This window comes from Punica granatum, chromosome 7 (assembly GCF_007655135.1).
Source record: "Punica granatum isolate Tunisia-2019 chromosome 7, ASM765513v2, whole genome shotgun sequence".
Classification (NCBI taxonomy): domain Eukaryota; kingdom Viridiplantae; phylum Streptophyta; class Magnoliopsida; order Myrtales; family Lythraceae; genus Punica; species Punica granatum.
In genome coordinates this window covers 25847376-25862211 of record NC_045133.1, presented here as the reverse complement: position 1 = coordinate 25862211, position 14836 = coordinate 25847376, and the positions used below count along the sequence as shown (strand labels likewise).

General features: G+C 38.0%; 1 protein-coding gene across 1 annotated transcript; it reads right to left on the bottom strand.

The window, feature by feature from the left end:
- Positions 1-25: 25 nt before the first annotated feature.
- LOC116215742 (proteasome activator subunit 4) lies at positions 26-11894 on the bottom strand. Its single transcript, XM_031551582.1, has 35 exons — positions 11622-11894; positions 10764-10866; positions 10559-10671; positions 10192-10314; positions 9517-9618; positions 9224-9389; positions 8972-9088; positions 8798-8865; positions 8554-8655; positions 8262-8478; positions 7888-8118; positions 7670-7797; positions 7430-7547; positions 7120-7338; positions 6883-7038; positions 6671-6747; positions 6365-6573; positions 5922-6138; positions 5750-5829; positions 5550-5667; positions 5290-5460; positions 4436-4604; positions 4320-4363; positions 4169-4211; positions 3944-4089; positions 3662-3756; positions 2675-3573; positions 2054-2323; positions 1871-1966; positions 1608-1786; positions 1368-1449; positions 1135-1256; positions 696-788; positions 445-598; positions 26-331 (listed from the first exon to the last, which is right to left on the bottom strand). Exons 1-35 carry the CDS (start codon positions 11780-11782, stop codon positions 290-292), a joined length of 5430 nt encoding a protein of 1809 aa, XP_031407442.1. The 5' UTR covers positions 11783-11894; the 3' UTR covers positions 26-289.
- Between the last annotated feature and the right edge of the window lie 2942 nt (positions 11895-14836).

Genomic DNA, 14836 nt, shown 5'->3' with positions numbered 1-14836 from the left:
CCATGTAAGAATAACTCGTTTAGCATAGTGAAAGCAACAAATAATGTCAGCATTGCATTAGACATGAGCACGGGCAATACGGAGTTTTACCTATTTAGGTAGATAAACGACAGGCTAAACAATGGAGACATACGGAGCAAAGCGCAGGATCGCCCATATTCAAGAATGATAAAAATATATAAGAAATACATTACACGACAGACAAATGAGATAAAATTTAATGAGGTTGTCGGGATTGCTGGTTCTTCCTATACCATCATGTTTCTGACTAGGAGTATGCAATTCTCGATCAAGCGAAGTATGAGGATGAAGACGTCGTATCGGCGAGAACCTGCACGAAAGAATTCCAAGCCAAGAAATATGCAACGAACATTAAGGTCTGGTTCTTGATGAGAGGCAGATAATCTGAGGATGGAATGACATCCATCGAGAAATATACAATACCTCGAGCTGCTCTTCAGTGAATGACTCCTTCTGGACATTCCACGTGTCAGCATGTGTCCGCCGGAACTCGGCAACTGCCTTTGTGACGGTGGATTTGATTGGGGATGGTTCGCCAGCGAAGCGTGCAAGTAACGTGACGTGCTCAGGCAACCAGCTAAAATAAAAGTGACAGGTTTTAAATTGATATGTATCTACAAATCAGTAAATAGGAGCAGGGAATAAGAAGTTTTCCAATTCCAATATGGACCCACCTGGGCATATCATAAGGAACTGATAACACCGAAGCCGTTAAAGCAAGTACAGCACCGTGTGTGGAAGCTATCGACTGACCAGATTTCACGCCTCTAATATTATAACAGAAGAGAAACCGACTTTAGACACAAAGTGCAGCAATATTCAAGCCATATCCATATAACATACACAAGTTTTGTTCCTTCCACTAGAAAACCAACAAAATTTCTTTTCTTTATATCATCATCATTTCTTTATCATGATTGTAATCATTGCTCCATAAAATTTTACGAATTAAAGGGAGAAAAAGAAGGGAAGATTACGAAGCAGGATAGAAAATGTTGTTTCTGTACATGTTAAAAAGAAATTCTGCAAAACTATTAAATATTTGGACAAAGGTGCCAAATAAATAAACCGATTGAACATAAATAATTGACCGGAACATGAGTGAAATATCACCTTCTTTTCTTCTTTAGGATATTATTGGCCTCTGCAAGAGCATGGCCTCGGAATTGGCTCGCTAAGTTTTCATCCCCTCCCTTCATCAAACCTGCTAGCACAGCAGCTGCATGCTCTCTTACCTGCACAAATTTCAATAATAATGATCTCATTATTGTCATATTAATTTTTCCGAGAATACAACTATCAAGACATTATTGTAGGTAGCAATCACAACTCTTCGCGGCACTGACCTCCACTTGGCTGTCCACAAGTAACCTACCAACAGCCTCCCATATTTGCTGTTTCTCTGTGGCAGGGAGAATGAAGATGTGCCTGCAACAACAATGAAAAGAAGCCGAGGAATGATCATTTAAGTGATTTAATAGTCTCTCTGCCCATGCGATCGGAAGATATTAGGGGTCCAGAGTCAATAATCCAAAAGTATATGTAATAGGTTTATAAGAGCACAGGCCGTTGAAGAAGTAAAATACCTATACATGAATGTTCTGAGATATGTCAGAGTAGCAGATCTAGTCCGCCAGTTGGAATCATTGACTGACGTAAGGATCACGTGCACCACCTTCTGGAGATGAGGTTGCCAGAAAACCCTCCATTTTAGCAATTCAAAAGCTGCCTTTGCCAATGTAGACAAATCTTTATGCGATGTTTCCTACAAAAGCCAATAATGTCATCATCTGAGATTGAGAAGGTACATTATGGGCAGAGCTGAGAACATTCATTTAAATCTTACTACCTTCAGTGAAATTACGGGATAAAGAAATTCCACCAGAACATCTAGCAAATATGAAGATCTTCCCGACTTCAAAGATGAGATGATAAAGTGGAATAACTGCATATTAGAAAGGAAGCTCAAGGTAAGGTTCTTGAAATTGGATAAGAGTGACATTGTGTCATCAATGACTAAAGAGAATGATACCGTTTCCATCCATTTGATGTCGTCTTTCAGACTGCCACTTATGTGACCGTTTTGATGACTAGTTTCTGCAGCATCCTCCATAAGATCTGAAGGTGCAGAGGACTGGATCCTTATAACTAGCTCAGACGCTTGTCTAGAAAGATATTCAACCCAATTTTGTTCATACACATCACTCTTTTCTCCATCACGTGAGTGGTCCTGAGAACATGATGTATAAAGCCGAATGTTGGAGCACAACACCGAAAGGGTCACTCCAATGGCTTCCCTTACCTGTCCAACCGTAAATATGAATCGCAAATAGATCAACAATCACTTCAGGATAATTTCCAGAATAAATTTCTACTTAGTTTGATGCATAGAAAAGTACCAACGGCAACCCATTAAGGCTTCCGCCATTCCTATCTTATTCATTGAACACGGGACATTATTTAGAGTGAATTCACATCCTCAGAGGAGAGGAGAATATGGAAGTGACAACAAGTGCATCTTCATTGTAATAAGAATCTGTTGTTTCTTCTGAATTTTTTTCTATCATCACTCCATGACAATCTTAAAAAAATATTAGCCAAATGAAGGGGAAGATGAGATAAGAATAGCCAGCGATTATGAGAACAAACTTACTTGGGCAGATGAATGGCACATATTATCAAGTAATTCCTTCAGCAGGTTACTCTGAAGATGTATCTCATCAATTGGCATCCTCTGGGGGGACAATTCTATAAGGGCAGCTGAAAGGAAAGCATACCGCTTAGCAACCACAGTAGTCGATGCATTTACGGGCAAAGCCTTTGCTAGACAGTCCAAAATTCGTGTCCTAAGAAGTGGAATCTTTGTCCCGAATTTCCCTTTTCCTGTAACCGCATATCGTATACACATTGTCCACTCAGGTATGGACTCCACTGATTGTGCTAGGATCATGTTCTGCAACTGAACCATCATCCAATTGTCCCATGCTTCCAGAAGGCCATCTACATCAGAGTGCAGTAACCCTGCAAAAGCTTCAGCAGCAACACACTGTTTAGACCTCTCCTTTGCATTTGCATATTCCTGAAGGCTACTCTTAATTGCCAATAAAACAGGCATTCCACATTCCTGTACTAGTCGTTTGAATATCCGTGCAAAGTTTGAGTAAAAAGTATCACTTCCTACTAGAGATATCCAACTAGGAGTCCGTGGCCATGAAGATGAAAATTCAAAATAGAAACGGGTGATTGATTTGTCTGCCACACTCTGAAAGGATGAGTTTCCATGCCTTCCACTGGAAGATGCACCATCACTGTCGGTTATTATATGTACGTTGGACAGGCTACTGAAAGTTTCATGAAAGAATCCCTCTTCCTGGATTATATGAGTTAATGTTCCTTCAAGAGATGAATCAGCACTTAGCATCTCTTCATGGAGTCCCCGATGTTCGTCAACTGAAAGTCTATAAGGAGATTCTTTCAGCAGTATATTTAAAGCTGAGATGGCAAGTATTCTTGTCTGAGGAAGTTGACTCTTTAGATTCTTCAAGAAATGACCTGAAAGGAGATCGATTTAGGCATATAACTCACGCAAAATAGTTTGACAATGAAGATGAACAATGGAGAATAAAAAGGAGGAACTGACCAGCTGTTTCACTCAAAATCTTGGAAGAGGTATTAGGGTCATGCCTAGATGCCATAGCCAATAGCAACAAAACTCGGTTTGCCATCAAATTATACCTATGGAAAGTAAAGAATATTAGCTAACATCCAAAGTGCTTCCTGTCTAATTTTAAACTTAAGGAAACCCCAATAGATGCCAGAACAAAACCAAGACTTTATTCACTTTCGATTTTTAATAATGTAAATAGGGGCAAGGCCATATCATGTCTAAAAGCAATAAGACTATAAAGCAAGTGGAGCTTACCGCCAATGCAAGCCTGTAGAATCAAAACTCATGGAACCAATTTGGGAAACCAAATCTGAAAATTTTGGTGCATCTGATTTATTATCAGCTGTCCTGAAAAAGTTCTTAGGTACTCCCCCAAAATGGATATTGAACTTGACAAAGAGCTGCCCAAAGCCAAAAGCAGATATTAAGACTATATAGTATGAGTGTGGATCCAGTATCAACCATCAGAAGCTGAATTACCTCATTTATTGCCTTTTGAGCTTTCAGTGGTTCATGATGAGAGCTTCAAGACCAATATGAGATCATGAGAATTTATAACATGGTCCTCAATCAAAAGACCAAAGAATTGAATGGAACATAACTATCTCAGGAAAGTATAAAGAGAGAATACCTTGAAAGGATTCCGATTACATATGCTGAAAATGACTTTGGATCCTGAAATAAAAGAATATGGATCAGCAGTGTCTACTATGGTTAGCTTCAAATACTTTATCATATATTACTTACTATTGTCAAATGTTTCAGAATCGTTTGCGAGGACAGAACTGTACAGGAACCCAAAACTGCATATTCTGGAGCAGTGGGATCGCTCAAGTTGGCTGTGAGGGTGAGTACACACTTTGAGATCGTCATCGGCCATCTCTTTATCATCTTCAACAATGACTTTCCAGCACTCCTGATCCCCAAGTTAAACAGATCAAATGAGAAGGGACCCTAAAACCATTAGAGAGACTGATAAAACTATGTAGACAATTCTGAAAAAAAATTCGTGACAGGGAGCTGTGACGTGAAAATGATAGGTCCATATTGGCATGTGAACAACAGCACATAAAGGGGAACAATGCTACATGACAGATGAATTTGCTCATCCCATGGATTTAAATATGAGACGTTCCCACCAATCTCAGACATAAGCCAAATTATATTGCACTCTCCATCTAATTACAAACAAGTCTAATAGAAATCCAGTATATATCAAGCAGATGACAGAATCATTACTAATAACAAAAGATTTGCCCCATAATTTACCTTGAATTTCGTTCTATTTTTGTGTTATCACTTTAGAGAAACATTATCCGTTCCTAGGGTATGCTATAAGCACTGACTAATTCTGCCACCAATTTTGCACAGACCAACCACATTCCTAGTAGGAAATGAAATCACACTTAAGTAAATGCTATCTAAGAGAGGCAACTGTACTTATCATCCCGATGTTACTTCAACTGAATCAAAAAACTTTTGCACTAGGGACATGTACAAATAGCAGTAGCATAATTTTTACTAACATTGCAGGTTTTCTTTCCTTTTTTTTTGGATATGTAAAAATTGCAAGTTCAGGCAAAAAGAAGTTCAAAACTCACGCTCGAACAGTTTCATAGCTATGCACTGAAAGAGTAAGAAGATCATCAATCAAAAGAAGCAGATGGTCTGATGGAGAGAAATTTCCACTCGCGCGAAACAGATGATAGGATGACTGTGATGATCTCCAAGTAGTATGCATATATGCCTTGTCAACAAGCGACCACCTTGGCCTGGAATATGTCAATGGAATTAGTGTTTGTGTAACTTGATGCAAAGTTTCAGAACATAGTAATGAAAATCCTCTAAGGATGATTTTTACCTTCTTCTTCCTTTAGAGTGAGACGAAATAATATAATTCACTGGAGGTTCTACTATGGCAGCAGACTCCAACTTCCAAGCCTGCCTGTGGTTTGCCCACTCATTATACTCCATACTTCCTGGTTGCCATATGTGCAAAATGCACAGATGTTAGATAAGACTTTCAGAAAATGAGAGAGAAGCATGATCAGAAAAACCTACCATAGTTTCCCAGAGCATCCATGATTCGTATGACAAGTATTAATAGGATGCTGTCATCTGATTTTTTCTCCAATAGGTACCTGAGTAAAAGAGAGAAGTTATCATCATAGAAAATCACCACAAAAAGAGAGACAGAATGGCCTTAATCAGAGGAGTGGAGCCGAGATATTACTTGCATGCTGCATGCATGACCTCAGCAGCTTTTTCCCGCAGCGCAGTGCTGCCAACCTTTGGTCCTGTTGCTCCAGCAATCAAGAAAGGCATAAAGCCTGGGTCTTTGACAATCCCATTTTTGCAGGATGGGCTGAAATCAGGTAAGCATGATAAAACACCTTGCAATGAGGAATCTATACGCAACAGAGTGACTTTCAAGTGGTCTTTTTCATTTCCTGCCAAATAATAATGCACGAGTTAGAAAACAGTGCCCTTATGTTCAGCACAAATAGACAACAACTGCAAAGAACTCTCCAAAGGTTTATGATGCAGCACATATAATTGCATTGTCAAAACAACAGGCTTCACAGACTGATATGTTTTAATTTCAGACTTCAGAAAGCAATTCACAGAAGGAGGTTTCTTAAATAAGAGCTTTCAAAAGATGGAAAGAACTATTACCAGGATCAGAATGCACTTTATTCTGGCATATGTTCAAAAGATCATCCAAGGCAGAGCAGAAATGAAGGTCTAAAAGTTCATTGGCAAACTGAATTTCTTCCTCACTTGGAATGTGCCATTTTGGGGCCACCAATGGTTCATCATCGGAATAATCTTTTGTGCTGATCCATTTCTCTAATGCTTCGGCAACAGGATGACGCGAAATACATCTGGATACCACAAGTCATATCAGCAATGCTGAAGTCCGTCAAGAGGAAAAGTGCACATGAATTTAATTCTAGGGGTACTGGGAATAGACAATCATACTTGTATTGATCAACTGGGTAGTAAAGAACAAGACTACCAAGAAGTGCCCGCAGTAAATTATCACCTGCTCCATTCACCTATATTATTTGAAAAAAGCAATCAGCAAGCATACAATAATGTGAGAGCAAAACCAATTGTTTAAAGAAAATTGTGGGGGAAGATTTAACTAGTGTTTAGCTATATAGAAGATATAGAACAGGGTCAGGGCATACCTTCCAAGAAGGTGAATCAAATGCAGAAACTACAGCATCTTTTAATTGATTCTTATATTTAAGAAGAGCAGGTCCTCCAAAACTTATTGCAACGGATAGCACCTTTAGTTGGTAATCAATTGCTGTTTCAAGAGCTGGAGATAGAGTTGGTTTATCCTGAAAGAAAGCCAAGTAACTCTCAAAAAGTGAGTGCAACATCATCAGGGATTAATGTATGTTAACTACACTGGTAAATACCTTAGTTGATATTGAATTATCAAAAATTCCACCTCCTCCATATCCTGTGGGAGGAGTTCCTTTCAAAGAGGATAGAACAGACAATAAAATTGGTTCCACAAGGGAAGCAACTGCCTCTTCTGGATTTGAATGGACACATGCACAGCAAAGCAGTCCAACCTCTGCAATTGCACCAGGAAGGATGTTTGTTTTCACAAACTTGGAAATTTTCTTCAAAGCCTATTGACAGTGCACGAAGAAGTTTCATCATCATCCCAGCATTTTACTTTAACAGCTAAACCATGCAGCCAAAACGAATTTAAACAAAAACCTGGTTAAATAGTGGTTTAGATAGTCTCCCCAGCAAAATTTCAAGCATGCAATAGTAATAAGGGCCATCTTCAACTAGAAAAGTTCCAGATGTTGCTGAAGAATGCAGGCCTTCATTTCTGGAGAACAAATAACCAATTTTCAAAGAAAAAATTTAAGATAAATCCCAAAAAGAGAACCTATTAACGAATAACTTAGGAGATAGAACGAAAAGTAAGGTGAACAGGACACAGGTACTTACAGGACGCTGTTGGGCTCCAAGTGAAGAAGTAATGTGAACAGACGAATCAAGAACTCATCTAACCACTCAGAAAGGCTGATCATCGACATAAATGACGAATCATCTGTGTAATCTTCCAGGGTAGCCATCTACAAGCATAGTAGATACTTCAAGTAACTTTTTCAGGTATATGGCAACATAAAAAACTCTTGAAATCAAGCCAGGGGCCTGGAACTTACATTGGAAAATATGGATCCAATCAACTGCATGGTTGCCAAAGTCTTGGGAGGGTCATTGGCATCCATACCAAGTAATGCATTGGACAAGGATATCACCAAGAGGTTAATAAAGGAGTCTGCAGTGCTAGGATCATCCAGTTTATGAGAAGTTGATAGGGATGTGAAAAACAACGCCCGCCCAGCAAATGCAACCGACATTACAGCAGATTTCAGTTGGTGGGTAGCGGTCATCTGACTAGACAAAATCGATAGGGAGAAGTTAATGAAATGAAAGAAGAATTTGAAAATACGACTAAAGCTCTATATTCAGTAGACATGATTCTAGAGACAAGTATCACCAGAATGAGAATATGATAAGATTGAAGATCACTAACCGTCTCCAGTGCCATATGAAACCGAGAAGCTAAAAAGGGAAGAACTGCAGAAGGTTCAACATAAGACAGAATAGATGTTGCCGCAGCAACTGTCTCAGAGAGGTGCTCATTCTTGCTATATTGACCACGGTCAACCAATTTCAGCACCACATTGACAAAAGAAGACCTTTCCAGCTTTCCTAAGGCCGGTCTAGCTGCACCATTCTCATCCATATGCCTGTAGCATAAGGAAGTTAAACACATGCAGAAAAACAAAGCAAGTTTATCGACATCATAAGCTGTGAAATCTTACCGTTGCTGACGTTGCAGGCGTTTCTGGAATGTACCCACCAAGTAGAACAAAAAGCGCTCCAAAGAATAAGTCCAGCGACCCCCATTAGATGGATGGTAATATCTGTTTTCAAGGGGTGTAAATCAGGGGATCGTGTCAGCAGACACATAACTTCCCAGCAACATAGATAAAGATAAATTCTTGTTTTAAATAAGAAAACAGAAAGTGATGATGATTTAGAAGAGCATGAGTTTCAGAAACCAACTGTTCTAAGAGGTTGATCAATTTTTCAAGATGCTCCTGGGCTGTGCTACCTGGCCTGAGTAGATACACCTGAATATGCAATGATAGAATAAATCAGAGTAGTGCATTGAGCAGCAGCTACATTAGGAATTAACTCCCGAAAGGAAAGCAGCCAAATGCAGAGCATTCAACTTACAATGGCTTTCGCAATGGCCTTTGCTGGGGTTGATGACTTATTTGGAAATAGAAACCTTGTATTTCGAGGAACATCGACCGAAAAAGGATATGATCCACTTCCATTGGCCACAGGGACCTGGAATCCCAAAATAAACGCATGGTTACTTTTCTTTTTTGGTGGAATCCATGGTTACTTTCCATTCATGAATGTTCACACTTGATCCAAATTACATTACAACAATTGATCAGCTTGAACAGTTCGCAGTCTTACCTCAAACATATTCAAGAATTTAGCAAAAAGCACAGGTAAAAATGGCTCCCAGTCAATAAAGCTGTAGTTTTTTATGACACGAGCTATGACTGCTGCCCACTGACTGTTCCAGAATTGACAATTGGGTATGGCATCCCAAACAGCTATGCACTTCTCAATCCACTCCCTGCCACAAAAAGGGAAATACATATTTGGCTAGTGTAAATACTCTGTAAATTCCATCTGCACCGGCGAACCAATGAGTGAAGAGACGCAAACAAAAGATAGCAATTCCAAATATACAAGTTTCATACTTTGAGAAGAAGTATCGATTATCCAAGTTTGTGGGAAGAAACAGCCTAATAAAGCCAGAACCTTCGAAGGAAGCATTGTGCCAAGGATTTTCAAGCAAACATCTGCAGTACGAATAGAATGAGTAAGAGCCACTATAATATCTATAAAGTTTTAGGCTTCACTAAGTTTAAGCATATGATCTACAATGTAGAGATCTATTTTCAAGGCCAAATGAGCCCTATGGGATCGGTTGAGAATAACACAGACCAAAAAATAAGTTGATCACTTTGAATTCCTAAATTATAATATAACAGTAAGATTACACCAAGTTTGTGTCATATATACAACACCCAGTAAAATTAACCACTTCAAACCCAAAATAAATCCAGTGGGGTTTTAAGTCCACATTTTTAATTAAATCAACTTATTATTTAGAAACTAAACTTTTTAAATTGATTTTAGAAAAACTCTGGCATATTTTTTTCTATCATGATAAAGAAGTAAGTTCAGTGCTGGTTCACATCTAATGACACAAACAGCACAAATCAACAATGACAAGTATTATACAGGTCATGTATCAAAAGATCAATATCAGAAATGGTGAAAAAGCTGCCGGTTTATCGTACACGTGCCAGAACCAAATAACAGAGGATTTCACTAATTGTATATAAAAATCAAGAACCTTGGAAACTCACTCAAATTCGGACCATATCTCAAAGGCAGAACCAGGCAGGAAGAATCTCCGGCAAGATCGAACAAGGGAGGTTACTGTCTCAAAATGCCTTTGTCTTAATCTCCAGCCCTCAGGACCAGTGCTTCTACAATAGAGATATTTCAAAAATATGTCAAACAGTTCAAGAATATAAATATAAAATGCGCATAAAATAGTTTATTTGTGACAAATAGCTTATGCTAAGTTAGCAATATTATCGTGACTAGGTCAGGCACAAACAACTTAAGCAGGGATACAATGTAACTCTTATGCAGCACGGAGAAAGGGACTTATGAAAATGCAGTCCATATACGAAATAAAAATTTCTTCACTGCATAACCAAAGCTCACCTTGTAAAATGGGTATTAACCAAAGTTTCATACAGGGGGCGCCACATGACTTTCAAAGATAACTTCTTCCGATACTCATTGAGAACCCTGACTAAAAGATTTCCCCATCTTACCTAATTTAACACCAATGTGCCAAAAAAAAGGAAAACATCAGCAACAATGACAAGAACTGAGAGGAAAAGTCCTAATTCAATCAATGCAATACCTGGGCATAAAGCTTATTCTGTAACTTATGAAACAACTCCAACCCCATATCCACAAGAGTGGCAACATCTTCCAGACTAACTTCACTTTTTGCCTTTATGAAGCTGCGTGTCATCACCAAAACAGAAGGTTGGATTTCTCAAAAATATACAAAGTTAAATTCTGGAAAATTCCCAACAAATGCTGTGAAGAGTAATATCCCCACTAGTATCCGAGAGATTTTAGCTTTGACATGCTGCAGGGCAATCCTTTCACCCCATGTCACAGAAGTGGAAAAACTATCTATAGTTAGATGTTTCTTGAGCTTGGATACACCTAATCCTGAAGCTCACTCCACTACATAACTGACGGTAGAAGAAGACAGGTAATAGCTCTGCCACAAGTTCACCTCTCAATCCGAAAACATGAAACTGAAATTACCTCGTTTCAACCACCACCTGATCATGATAAATTTGCAAGCAGATGAAAACTACTACCCAGATGCTTCCACTTCCTCGTTCATGAAAATATATTAGCTACTAATAATTCCAGCAATACGTCGCTGCTGGAGCATGAATCGTTAGCTGCAATAAGCTATTCTCGGGTACTTCCACGCCACAGGACTTAGCTGAATGAATGATGATCAGCTGATGATTTATCCAAACTCAATTTCTATGTGGACACTGACCGACGCTGGATGAATATAGAATTTCAATGCGTCGGCTAGTTCTTACAGGATCGAACGTATCATTTCTCCTAAATTCAGAAGGAAACCACACGACGACTCGATAGAACAGCGAAGGAACGCATGCTCTGCCGGAGCTGATCGTGCCGTATTCAGCAAGAAGCGAACAATCGAGCCGAAGAGAGAGGAACTCACAGCTCGAGCACGGAAATCCATCGGAGGGTGGCGTAGACGGAATCGGGATCGTCCGGGCGGTAGAGCTCCTTGACGGTGCGGACGACCTGGGAGAACGACTCGGCCTCCCGCTTGGTCTCCTCGGCCACCGGCGGGGGCAGCCAAGCGTTGTAGAGATGCATTACCGGCGGGATTGGAGCTGAGGAGGAGAGGAATTCGCAGAGAGGGGGAATTGAGACTGCAGAGAGAGGAGCTGTGAGAAGATGAGAAATGAGGAAGAAGGAGGAGGAGAGGACGAACCAGGGTCGTAGTTGGGTCTACTGCAGATTATTTATAGTGGTGCGCGTGAACTGCTTCTCTCCCTTTTTCCTAACTTTTCTGTCAAGAAAAGAGTTCGGGAGCTCAAAGAGAGGAGAGTATACTTCTTCTCCATGTGGCATGCTTGGACATGTACTCACCGCACGATAATATGACTTGCCGCCGAGGTCTCGAATTTGCACTCGAAGCAAGAGCAAAAATAAAATGAAAGGTTGACGCTAGAGTCACCGGATACTCGAGCACGGGTTACAGTTTTTGGCACTCCGCTTATCGTCATGGATATGATCCAATTGGCTTTATGTTTGGGATTCACCTTTCGACCTCGCTGCTAGAGGCTTGCTTCTCGATAGTAGCATCTGTTGCTGCAATCTCGGGCTAAGGCTTGATTTGGGAGTACACCGATAGTTGCATAGCTGCTTCTTTGTTGATTTTTAAACAAGAGCGGTTTGGTGAACTATTTAAAATAATGATTTGGTTTAATTTAGCAATTGAAAACATAATTTTCTCTCATAATGTTCATAAAAGTATTTTTAAAAACTGTTTATATTTATTCTATATTTTAATTTTAATAATTTCAAATTATTATCTTCCTAACATTTTTATTTATTTTGAAATTATCACTTATTTTTTAATAATTATTATATTTTAACTTTTTTGTACTCCCAAACCAAGCCGTAGCTTGATCACATAGTGCTTCCAAAAGGCATCGAATCAAACTCGTTTAAAACCCAATAACTGACAGAGCAGTTTGTGAACCGTGCTCGTATATCTCGATGATTACTATTCTGATTGATTGATCGTTAATTACAAGTGGTGACAAGTTGACAACCTTAATGGGAAGATCGATGGGGCCCACGATAGAAGGCCCAATTGAGGGGAAGGGATGATGGGATGGAAGCCCGCCCGCACTCGGAGGCTCGTCCTTGATTGATGACGTGGCACGATCAGGGCCGTTGAAGTCATCCATCCAACATTTTACCCTGCAGATGGGGTGTGCGTCAGCACTTACATTTACTCACAAGGGGAGGCCCGGCGTTCACATGGGCTTTTTCTGCTGAGGTGGCCCACTGCTGATTCGGACTGTCCCCACCGCTGTCTGAATCGGCAGCGCATCAGGTTTCACATGAGGAAATAATAAATAAATCAACCAAAAAATAAAAATGCGTGCCTTCTTTTTTCAATAAAATTAAATTGTTTCTTTTTTTTCCTGCGAAAAATCAAATTGTTTCATAAGAATACAATGCATGCATGTATATGATATTATACCTCTCCTTCTCTTAAATTTATTATATAATTTCTCTACATTTAATTTATAAAAAATAATAAATTATACCGATAACTCTTTTTAAAAACTTTGAGGCTCGTATTAAATCTCATAAAACATAAGAAAATTCACTTCAATTCGTTTTGCATATGAAGTTTTTATCACGAGTCAGTAAGAGGAGATTTTGATTTGGTTAGTTGAGCTAGTTTGATTAATATTTTGAAGAGGAAAAAGGGTAACTTCTATTTTTGGCCAAGCAAAATATAGTTGAAATGGAAGGCTTATCTTATCTTCTCGTTTGTTCACATTTCCCCTCCGTCAAATAATGCTTCATTCATTTTTTTTACATTTATTATTATAAATTTTGAATGTACTCTTTTTCTTGTTTTGGATTTTCATGTTTCCTTCTCGATTAAGGGAAATGGCTAAAACTTATTCATTCAAACCCATCTGAGGCTGCGACATATGCAGGCACGAAACTATTGACATATTCACTTTGGTTTTGGATAGATTCATGATCGATTTCTCCTTTATTTCACATTTGGTTCTTTTTTCAATAGCATCCTTGCTCGAGAAATAACACTGTCATATCAATATTTTTTTGTCCTTTAAATTATCATTTTTGCTATTTAAAACCTACTTTTCATCCATGAAATGCCTGAACCCAATGATTTTATCTCTTCATATAAAGTTGAATGCAAAACAATAAATAGGAGCATTATCGTAAATACATATACAATCAATTCACATCACCAAATTTTTATGAAAAGCCAAATAAGTTCATCTACATATCTATATTTTTATGAATAAACTAATTAACTTGACTCTCACACTACTAAATATGATTAAATTATTAATTTTATTTAAAGTAAAGTTAGGAATTTGCAAAACTTTGTACTTTTGACTACTAAATGTGTCTCTTATTTTTTCTTTATTTACTCGTTAAATTTAATTTTCTATGGTAACTAAATAAAAAACTTTTCAATCAGTTCTTTTTATTTATTTATTAACAAAGTAGAAGTAATGTGTAATTGAATTATTATATATGCATGCTAAATGTAGTCCTAAAATCTTTTTTTTTTGTTTTGCAATTAGAGACTCTTATATAAGATAATGCTTACTGAATCAAATTCAATAAATAGTATTCAAGAGAATAAGAACAAAATATATTACATAAATCTTAAGAGTGTGGTATCATACACGTACTTCCTCTTTCTTTAAGTAAGTGGTTTTGCTTTTCTATTGTTTCTCTGCTTCTAATACTATATATTTAATTTTTCACTCTATATTTTTAATGCTTACCAATTATAGATTCTTAAGGTGAGGTTTACTTGCATTATTTATATATACATGATATGTAAATACGTTTTAGTTTTATTCGACTTTTACTATTGGTGCACTTCCATTGATGTGTATATCATGAGAATTTACTATCAATTTCTATTTGTCGATTTGGCCAAAAAAATTATATATGCCAACATATTCTTATACATTTTTTAGAGCAAAAACATTTGTAATTTCTTATTACGAGGAGTTCGAATTACAAAAATATACTATAAACAGTCCATTTTCATTCAATTAATATTTTAATATTAATTTATTTCTGTTAATATTCTCTTACACTCTGGCCTTCCCTCATAAATCTACTAAAAAT

Bases quoted from the DNA above. Each gene is read 5' to 3' on its own strand.
- LOC116215742 (XM_031551582.1), bottom strand. From the start codon at position 11,782: ATGCATCTCTACAACGCTTGGCTGCCCCCGCCGGTGGCCGAGGAGACC. The intron at 7,339-7,429 runs GTTTTTGTTTAA...CACTGTCAATAG, and splicing joins CTAAACCACTATTTAACCAG to GCTTTGAAGAAAATTTCCAA. The intron at 6,748-6,882 runs GTATGCCCTGAC...CAAATAATATAG, and splicing joins TTGATTCACCTTCTTGGAAG to GTGAATGGAGCAGGTGATAA.